At 32.9% G+C, this 11,084-nt stretch overlaps 1 protein-coding gene across 3 annotated transcripts; it reads left to right on the forward strand.

The window, feature by feature from the left end:
- The first annotated feature begins 892 nt into the window (after positions 1 to 892).
- LOC128192515 (uncharacterized) lies at positions 893 to 9,613 on the forward strand. Of its 3 annotated transcripts, none has more exons than XM_052865252.1 (6): positions 893 to 967; positions 4,964 to 5,121; positions 5,469 to 5,671; positions 6,197 to 6,361; positions 7,137 to 7,239; positions 7,853 to 9,613. In XM_052865252.1, the coding sequence occupies exons 1-6, from the start codon at positions 954 to 956 to the stop codon at positions 8,065 to 8,067; spliced, it is 858 nt and encodes a 285-aa protein (XP_052721212.1). In that variant the 5' UTR covers positions 893 to 953; the 3' UTR covers positions 8,068 to 9,613. The 3 variants fall into 3 exon arrangements, with proteins under 3 accessions (XP_052721212.1, XP_052721214.1, XP_052721213.1); XM_052865253.1 differs by having other exon boundaries at positions 943 to 967; positions 5,044 to 5,121; XM_052865254.1 differs by lacking the exon at positions 6,197 to 6,361.
- The last annotated feature ends 1,471 nt before the right edge of the window (positions 9,614 to 11,084 follow it).

Genomic DNA, 11,084 nt, shown 5'->3' on the forward strand with positions numbered 1-11,084 from the left:
GAAACACAAAATGCTAACTTTTCTATGTAAAATTTATCAAATCATCTACAGTCATGCATACTTTGAAAATTTTAGGGGGGGGGGGGCGCGTGCGCCCTCCACGCCCCCCCCCCCTTAAATCCGCCAGTGCTAGATACAAAAGCCGAAAACTTGAGATTATGCACCAAAATCCGAGGCTGCGTGGCGTAGTTTGTCATCGTAGGGATGTTTTACCTTCAGGCACGTAGCATCAGGTGGGGGGGGGGGGGGGGGGGAGGGGCCTGGCCCCTCCCACTTTTTCTCGCAGCAACAATTTTTTTAAAATTAACATATAAAAAATTGAATTATCATGGTGTTGCCCCCCCCCCCCCCCCACTTTTTTGGGAGTATGTGAAAAAATTGATATGAAAATAAGGAAATGAGGAGTGAAATTGAAGTAACATACTACGCCATGTAAACATGTGTGTGTTCTTTCTATTTGTATATGATTAGCAAAGTGATAACGAAGTAATAAAACAATTACAAGGATAACTTTTTGTTATTCAGTTTTGAGATAAGACAAGCTGTCCGCCATTTATTGTGAGTGCGTCTATAGCAATAGGCATTTCCGGTAGAAATGTAAACAATAAACAACTGTCAATCAAATCTGAGGAAAATTTGAATTTCTGGTTCACTTTAAAACCTTAAATGAAAATTTCAAGAGAAATAAAGCATATATAATTAATCTTTTATTATTTGAAAAAGCCTTTTAGTTGACTTGAGTTATGGAACAAAAATTATTTTAAAATTTTTGTTGTTAAATGTTTAAATTCAGAAATTTCTTCTCTGAAGTGAAAGGTGGCAAGAAAATAGAAATTTCCTCCATTTTACTCATTGGCTGCTATTTATACCCCAACCCCGGAATTGATAAAGCAACAGCTGTTCCAAATGACACGTAAGTCGCATCGTATGGTGTTTTTTCCTTGAGACGAGAGATGTATGTATCTAGGTAAATGAGCACAATACTCAGTTCAAGTATTTAGTTTTATGTTTTATGTTTATGTTTGATTGATTTAAAAGACATTTGGATAATATTTGCTTTAAAGATGTAAAATATTAGCAGTGTTTATATGACCATTTGTCTTTGATTTTATATACGATCTAAAGTCACCATTCGATTTGAATAACAGAGTTTTTGAGTGTCTAGACCATCATCATGACCTTATTGGGTTTGAACCTGCCGCCTTAGCTTGATAGCAAAATATTCCGCAGACTATGACCGGAATTGTACTTGTCATATTTTAATGTTTATCCCATTAAAGACCTGTCCATGAAGTGACACTAGGCGGTATAATCTATGCATGGACCTGATCAGACTATATTTCCCGGATCCCTAGTTCGAGAGCAAACATAAACTACATGTAGTATGTATAGTTCTTTTCATAGTTCAATCTTGCAGATCACCATTTACTTGTACATGAGTTATATATAGTTGTTCATGAATTTATATATTGTTAGTTTGTTGGAGTAAAACACTAGTATGTTGTCATTTCAAGGTTCCTCGGGATTTCCTGATCTAAAGCCCATAGTTTTCCGGTACATGTTGTTTAAGTTTTTACTTCAGGCGCGGATCAAGAGGGGGTGTCAGGGAGGGGGGGTTCAAATTTCTTAAATTTATGTGGTAAAATTTCTGATAATATGCCTCGGAATCCCTGGCAATCTCAAACTCAAGTAACCTCCTCCCCCCCCCCCCCCTCTTTCTTGGAAAAATTTCCCAAGATTTCTTTTTTTGAAATGCTTCATTTAGCTTATCAGGTTTTAATACATGGCTAAAAATAAAAAGTGTACGGGGATTTTGTATGTCTTGAAGAAGACATGAAAGTACCCGTGGTGAAAACGTTAAAAAGTTGTGCGAGGTGTCCCGAGTACTTCCGAATAGAGAAAAGATGTCAACATCTTCCCCGTGATTTTTTCATATATTTATTTCAGTTGCACTTTTTTTTTTACAGGTATCTTAATGTTTGTTAAAGTCGTTTAAAATTTACGTAAAGAATAACTTAGGAGAGACTATAGTATCTTAAACAGAGTATTCATTGTTTTGTTGTAATCCAAAGGAAAACATTTCCTATTACAATTTTTTCCCAGAAATACTGTCAGTACAGACCTACTTAATCCGAAAGCCGATTTGTGAAATGACACATTAAGTAGATTTTAGAACGTGAATGTATGACAATGATTTTGCTAGAGTTCTTGATTTGAACATATTTTTATTGTACAAAATTACAACAGGGATTGGGCACAAGTTCACAAACTTAGATCGCCCTCTCCCAATACAAGTATATAATACAGTAAAAATAATGTATGCACAACATGTAAGGTCAACAGATCATATGACAGTTATATATAAATTTTCAATAGTGTACAAACATCAACTAAATCTTTTTGTACCTTTGATATAACGATAAACTAGAGAAAATAAATGTTTGTTTTCGCTGACATTGATTGCGTTGTCACCCCAAAGTAGGACAAGAGTATTAACAATATTTAAATTTACAATATTGAAAATTTCATTAAGCATAATATTTCTGGCCTATTTATATTTATTATAAGTGAACAAATAATGATAAGTGTCTTCGAGCTTGCCACACGAACAGAGTGGACTATTAATAATATTACAACGAAAAAGATCACTATTTAGTACACAATTATGACGAAGTCTAGTATGAATAATACTCAAATATATGTCACCATAAGTAAAACAAAATCAGGTTTTGTTCGACAGGTAATATCATTCTGATTTATGATAGAAAGATGTATTTTTTCTTTAAAAATGCGAATGGAGTCGCTTTCACGGACATCGTTTGAAAGCGCGTTCCATTCATTAACAACAGTGGGAACAAATGAAGATTTATACAATTGTAAACGACATTTTGGTATACTATAGTTTTGTGCATTTCTTGTAAAATAATTGGATGCATTAACACGTTTATTTGGGAAAATGTTCATTACATAATTGGGTAAAAAGTTTCTATCAAATTTATACATGGTTTTCAGCCTGGACATTTTCCTTCTACTATCAAGTGTTTCCCACCCTGTTTCGAAATAAAGAGAATCCCCAGAAGCAAAAATAGGTAATCCTGTGACGATTCTTGCTGCAATCAATTGTATTTGTTCTAACCTTTCGGAATCAATGAAAGTGCACCCGCCTCATACATCAGATGCATATTCTAACTGAGGTTTTATAAATGAAGTATATAACAATGATAGTGACTTTCTATTAAGTTTGAATTTGAGTTTTTTCATTAGTCCCAATTTCTTTTGAGCATTTGCTATAATAGAGTTGATATAAACTGTCCATGAAAGATCCTCAGAAAAAATAACACCTAAATGTTTGTGAGAAGACACGAATTCCAAATCACGATCTTGAAATTTTAACAAGGGATTTACAGTATTTTTTAAATATTAAAATGAACTGCTTTGGTTTTCGAAGGATGAAGCTCAAAAGCCATTTCTTAGACCAAATTTCCAGATTTAAAAGATCTTGATTTAGATTAAATTCTATATCTTGTACATTGATTGCAGCATGTTGAAAACTATTATCATCAGCAAAAAGTCTACAGAATGTTAACATATTATCTGCTATATCATTTACATTAATAAGAAATAACAATGGACCAAGGACAGAGCCTTGAGGGACTCCGGCATTCACAGGCTTTGTAGACGACAACACTTCTCGATACATAACCTTTTGCTTTCTATTAACAAGATAACTATTAAACCATTTAAACAGATTCCCTGTGATACCATAAGTATGGAGTTTAAACAATAAACCTTTATGCCAGACGCGGTCAAACGCTTTTGACAAGTCACAAAATATCATACAACATGATTGGCCTTGATCAATTGCTTTTAAAATATGATCATATGTTTCTATAAGCTGGTAAACAGTTGAGTGGCCAGGTAAAAATCCAGCTTGATATTTATAAAAAAGATTATTGTCATAAAAATAATTGTACACATGTTTGAAAATAATTCGCTCCATTATCTTTGATACACAACTTAACAAAGAAACAGGTCTATAATTTGACATTTGAGATGAATCACCTTTCTTATATAAAGGAAGAACATGGGCTATTTTCCAGAGTTCTTCTATACAGTTTAGTATTATCTGCATTTTAAGAAACAATGGTCAAGCACAGTAAAATTACATGATCAATTCAAATAAAATAATTCAACAAAACCATATACTCATTCATATAATCAATGAAAGCTGGCTTTAAAGATACAAGCATGTAACACATTATTTATAGAGATTGCTTTTACAACCTACGAACTAACCGCGCTGAACCTTGCATGAGATTGTATAGTTCATAAACACATAACAGGTAACGATCGGACCCTCCATCTATTATTTTTTTTTCAAGATTTGGGATTAAATCTAGTGCCGGGTTTGAACATTGTAAATTTTAACCATCGTTCTATTCAATGTTAACGTTGTTTATCGCAGCTTACAAAGACGCAGTTGTTTATTCAAACAATAAGGGTTTTACCCCCGCAAATTTTCACGATACACCTGTGTTAAACTATTATGTTTAAGGAGGCTGAGTGATCAACACATCAATCATCAGATTTACCTTAAATTTTTAATAAGCGATAAACTTATGTAATTGAATAAAATTTCCAGGCAAATTGATATATAACTGAAAACTTATCTAACATCCTGGAAACGGACCTTAATTATCTGAAACTATAACAATATCGCAGATAGGATGATACTTCTTCCTTTCCAACACAATATCGAAGTACACCTTTTGACATTCTTATTTCAGCAAAATAAAGGCATTTAGTACTTTCAGTATTCTTGATCTTTTAATTAGCAAATTCAGACAATTCTAATTTATATATTCTATATTTAATATTGCATTAAAAGTTGGATATGTGCTTCTCTAATGTCTGTTTATGTCTTTTAATTTACTTAATAAAATTGTTATGATCTTTTTTTAAGATTTGTAATTCCCAGTGTGTTTAGTGTGTTACTGGCGTTGATAGCGCTTCTACTTCATCAGTTTTGTCGACTTCATTCAGAGGCTTCAATATCATCTTCAGTGGTACTTGATAGCAACGAAAAAATATCAAACGAGAGGTTATATTTGGAATTAAAAGGTACGATTGTATTTTGTTCTTTTTATAATTGTAGACCTTGGAATTTTATTGTAATGTTCACCATATCGTCTACTTTTATTCAGTATAAATATTCATATCTTTATCAATTTTGTTTCATAAAATTTTGAGTATATCAGTTGGATCTTCTTTTGTAACAATGATATTTTTTGCAGCCCCCTTTTTAAAAGAATGGTTGTACAAATTACATAACTAAGACATATTCTACTGAACGTAGTTTGAAATTAATTTTCTTTTAAACCTTTGTTATCAATCTTAAGATATATGCAGCATTTACAAGTTGTGTCTGAAAATGATTTGGAGATATGTGGGGGGGGGTTTTCTTTCAGAAATACAAAGACAGCAGCTATATGACAGATATTTCTTTCTTGGGATCATTTTCATTGCATTTACAATCCTCATTATCATCATTCTTGCGCCACATGCAAAAGAAAAATGGATTACAGGCATTTTAAACTGGATGCAAAAATTACAGAAATATGTCCCTGCGGTTACTGAAAATGAACCTAAGAACTTGAAGAAGACTTCTCAGGTAAAACTTTACATGTTTAGTTGTAGATCGAGTATTTGCATTATCCTATTTTTTATTTTAAAAAAATAGAATTTAAATTACCTTTAAATATGAAAAGTAATCAAAATAATACAAAGAATACAGTACTGTTTGTGTTCAAAAGTCTTAAAATGTGTCAGCACCACTGGCACGTACAGGCTTAGGTAGGGTTGTCATGAAATGCAAAACACGCCAAATGAATGAGCTTGGGAACCGAAGGTAAAACCATCGATATGTTTTCTATACAGTAGACCTATGTTTGTTTAACCTAAGGAATAATCATACAAACAGGATGTAATATTTTTTCGTGGGTATACATTTCTTCAGATTATCAAAATTAGTGTAAAAAAAAAGTTCTCTGCTCTGGAAGGAAAAACGTAAAACCAAGAACATATGAAAATTGCATTATCAATTAGCTTTTTATCTTAATATGTTCACTTGAAATAAACGCAAACACAAAGGTACGACTTGGTTTTTACCAATTGTGTTTAGTGATTATGTTTGTAGACAAGGTTGGAGAATTCCCTCTGTGTGGTGGGGTTTGAGGAGGGTGAGACACAGAGACATCATGTTGAGATGGCGAAGGATCTGGTCGGCCCTGACAAGAGACTTCAGATGAAGTCCGTGGTTGTAACGTCTCCAGATTCCCTAGTCAACATACCGCCATCTAAAGTACGCCTCAATCGCCATCAACTTATATATATATATATATATATATATATATATATATATATATATATATATATATATATATATATATATATATATATATATATAAAGCACAGGGAAATTCCCTTTTGTTGGAGCTCCAACTCCGCCCCGACCGAAGCCTCTGGAACCCATTCTCCTAGCAGTGAGTGGCCACCGCGCTACCCACTCGGCCATCTAGGCAAGACAAAAATCTTGCCTTCGATGGCGAACGGAACCTAGTTATATATATATATATATATATATATATATATATATATATATATATATATATATATATATATATATATATATATATATATATATATATATAATGTCCCTTCTTCAGGACAAAAGAAATAAAATACATGGGTAAAAACAAAGCAAACAAATCTTGCGCTACTACTTAAACTACTAAAGAAACTATAAAAAAAAAAAAAAAAGACAACTACATTATAAACAGTTTCAGCAAAACGATTCAGAGACTCATGACTAATACTTTCACAGAGGAACTCTTTCATTGTGATTTCCCTTCAAGATAAATATTTTGTATTATACCCTTAATGTTCAAGCTCATGCGCAATTCATGTTCTAATGTTTATATTTTCTATTCAAGTACCCAAGCAATTTACAAGCCAATATGTACAATTGAAAACGAACAAATTTCATAACCATCTGTGAAAGTATTAGTCATGAGTCTCTGATTTTTGTTGTTTTATTCAACATCTTTTTAAGAATAAATACTTGATTAATACTGCAGATCCTTTTGATGTTTGTGGACTACAATGAGAGAAATTTGATAATAGAGGAGGCGGAAGACGGAATACGGAGACGAACTTTGGATGTACTGATAAAAAGTGGAGGTATTATGGCCCTACGTTAGATTATGAATGTTGTCATTGGGTAAATAATAATGAAGTTAAAAATTATCATGAATTCAAAATTTCAATCTTTCATTATCTGGTAATCGGAAATTAATTGTACTTCATATAATATTGTGTCCCAAGTTTCTGTTTCCACCACTTTGTGCTTAATATTTCGATAATCATGAATACCTTTGTGCTCGAACTACTTTTATCCACGGGAACGAAAAAAAAATCCACATTATTTTTACACCCCCCCCCCCCCCCTTCACCTCTTCAAGTTTCAATACACAATCAAAAATAGAAAGTCTACGGGAATTTTGCATTGATGAGGTGTCAATGCAGAAATCTTGGATTTTTATCCTTAAATCGGTTTTGATTGTACTAAATAATGTTGTTTTTTTACTGGTATTTGTATTCTCGTTAAAACTCGTCAAAACGCGAGGAAAGCAGTAACATGGGAATAGGCCTACCATAGCAGAAATCAAAACAATCTTAGCTGTCGAACGCATCTTAACTATCTAAAGAATTAAATAACATTATCCAAAAGGTAACATTTCTTCTGATGTAATAATTCAAGCTGCACCAGGTGCTCTTTTGTTTCTAATCATAGCTGAAGTGATTGTGGTTTACTGCTGGGAGCTATCCTCGAAGAATTTAGAAGAGGGATACCTGTATGCCCCTAAACTAGGTTCCGTCAGCAAAGTTCCCAGACTGATTGAGCTCAGTAGGAAGAACTCTGTCTACAGCATTTACAAACAATTCAAACAGCATCAGAAGTCCGCCTATCAAAGGAAACTTAAAGAGCTTCAAGAATTCATCAAATGATTTTTTTCACATTCTTTGTGCTGGTTTTTATAATTTGATCTCATAGAGTATATATCAGATACATAATTATTTTTTGTGTTGGTTATAATGTCTTTATTTATTTGTTTTTAATTGAGATTTGTTTTTATTTCGTATGGAGGTTTGTTTTTAACAGGTTTTTTTATCCGTTATCTATTACCTTGTTTTCCTGCAATTTCAAAGGAAAAACAAATAGAAATGGTAAACCTGCTCAAGTTGATAAGCTATTCTGCTTATGGAATTTTTATAAATTGCCAAGCTTGTACACTATACATGTACATATGACATTTCTTGAGTCATATTTTCCCGAATGTTTTTTAAACTCTGTGTACCTATTACAAATTGTTTCTCCAAGTGAACTATCATGTATTTTAAACAGATATTCTATTTATTATAAAAAAAAATTTAAGGAGCTAAAAATTCCTAGCAATTTTGGGGAAACATTCAATATTTTGGAAATTCAAGTATTAAAAGATTACGTACTTTGAACAATGTTTTCTTTTTACATTTTCCAATAAGTTTTTATTTTCAACGGCGCTAAATTTCCACACTTTTTTAACATTTAGCAGTCTCAAAATAAATGTTTAATAGTTTCATATACTCTATAACCAATCATTTTTGGGTTTTATTCTAGTATGTAAAATCTTTAATCTGAAATTGAAACTATTGCAATGAAGTTCAATTTTAAAAAATGGTTCAAAAAGTTTCAATCTTTGCTGTGTTAAAAACCCTCCTACGAGTCTTTCAGATACATGTACAGATGCTAATAGTTCTCTTTATTTTTTGATAAGTTCACTGTGCATACCTTTGCAGTCTTTTCTTTTCTGATAAAGAACATGTAAAGATATCTAGGTATATTACGGCTGTACTCATTTTTCATTACATTGGTGTAGTCATTTTTCAATCTTTTGACGACAGCATTCAATTAATTTAGTTTATATATGTACTTCTGGAAACACACTTTTATCCATGTTATCAACTTTTATTTTGTTATATTCACATTTTCAAATGTCTGTGTGTGATAACCTTACAAATTAATTTTGAAGCCTGTCGCCCAATAATTTCATAAAAGATGAGCGACGCCAAATGGGCCGAAAAACGGCATTGGCTGCGCCGCGTAGCAATACATTGCATGTGCTACATGAAAAAATAGTGGTTTTAAAATATTGTTTTAAAGTGTAGAAATTGGAAATAATATTAATATAAGTAATAAGGAATCATTCTTTGAATATTATGAGGTGATAATTTGGTCGGAATGTGGTCAAATCTATCATAAAGCCCTTTAGGCGTTGTTGGATTTGACCTTATTTGATTCCTTATTTCTTAAATAAAACCGTATGTATAATACACATATATAATCACATTCATTTAGACGGTGTGTTTTCTTGACTGATGGTATTTGCAACCATTAGTGGCAGCTGTCTTAAGTTTCTTTTCATAAAGTTTATTTTCTATATATTTACATGTATACTATTCCTATTACATATCATAAATAAAATATATTTCTTTAACTCAGAACAGCTCATTTTTTATTTCTTTTGCTGCTTTTACAATTTGTATATGAAAAATAAAACCATTTTTCTAATTCAACTCGACTTAAGCTTGAAAACCTGAGTGAATTAAGTTATACGAGTTCTGAGAGACTGCAATAAAAGTCCGTCGAACTTAACTCGGAAAAATTCACAGGAACGAAAACAGATATCTAAGAAGATTTGCAATGGGAATTATTATACATTCATGTTAAATACTGAAATCTGATTGGTTTAGACGCAGTTGATAATCCGTTCTATTACCCTCAGCGTTATCAACACACTTGGCAACGGGTAACACTATATAAATAGTGCCTGTTTGGGAGGGTAACAGTTGAAATTGACACCCCGAGGAGACCATTGTCAACCGACGCGAAGCGGAGGTTGACAATGGTTTTCGAGGGGTGTCAATTTCAACTGTTATCCTCCCAAACAAGCACTATTTATTTTATTATTCTGAATGTCTTAATTTAAGAGAATATTTTTACTGCTTTTATATAGAAATGACATTCTACGGCGAACCGTACGCGCATAATTTACGCGCATGTAAAAATTCGTTGTGTTACCCGTTGCTAGGTGTGTTGCTAACGCTGAGGGTAATAGAACGGATAATCAACTGCGTCTAAACCAATAAGATTTCGAATTTAACATGAAAGTATAATAAAACGAATTGTTATACTTTCATGTTAAATACTGAAATCTGATTGGTTAAGACGCAGTTCATAATCCGTTCTATTACCCTCAGCGTTAGCAACGCACTTAGCAACGGGTAACATTATATAAATAGTGCCTGTGTGGGAAGGTAATTTACAGGACTGGTGATGGTGTTTAAAAGACTATCCGAGGCAAGTGAAGAGACGATTTCAGACGTGAATTCTACAGCGAACCGTACGCTTCGCGTCGGTTGACAATGGTTTTCTAAGGGTGTCAATTTCAACTGTTATCCTCCCAAACAGGCACTATTTATTTTGTTATACTGAAAGTCTTAATTTTTAAGAAAATTTTACTGCTTTTATATAGAAATAACGTGAATTGTACAGCGAACCGTACGCGCATAATTTTCGCGCATGTAGCAATTTTTAATGTTACCCGTTGCTAAGTGCGTTGCTAACGCTGAGGGTAATAGAACGGATTATGAACTGCGTCTTAACCAATCAGATTTCCGTATTTAACATGAACGTATAACAATACAAAATGTTACATGCGCGAAAATTATGCGCGTACGGTTCGCTGTAGAATTCACGTCTGATATCGTCTCTTCACTTGCCTCGGATAGTCTTTTAAACACCATCACCCGTCCCGTAAATTCATGTGGTGCACTTTGTTTACATGTAAAAATGGCGACTCTCGATCTCGATGTAAATTCAACATACTTGATTTTCCGAGGTCGGTAGCGTGTTTCGGAGAGAGTCTGAAGTAAATAAAGAGGCGATATCAGTAGTAAATTGCATGAAGAATTTAATGGTACTA

The sequence above is a fragment of the Crassostrea angulata genome, chromosome 7 (assembly GCF_025612915.1).
Source record: "Crassostrea angulata isolate pt1a10 chromosome 7, ASM2561291v2, whole genome shotgun sequence".
In the NCBI taxonomy this organism is placed as follows: domain Eukaryota; kingdom Metazoa; phylum Mollusca; class Bivalvia; order Ostreida; family Ostreidae; genus Magallana; species Magallana angulata.

Coding starts and splice junctions, on each gene's coding strand:
- LOC128192515 (XM_052865252.1), top strand. Junction 5,122..5,468: donor GTTATATTTGGAATTAAAAG/GTACGATTGTAT, acceptor GTTTTCTTTCAG/AAATACAAAGACAGCAGCTA. Junction 5,672..6,196: donor ACTTGAAGAAGACTTCTCAG/GTAAAACTTTAC, acceptor TTATGTTTGTAG/ACAAGGTTGGAGAATTCCCT.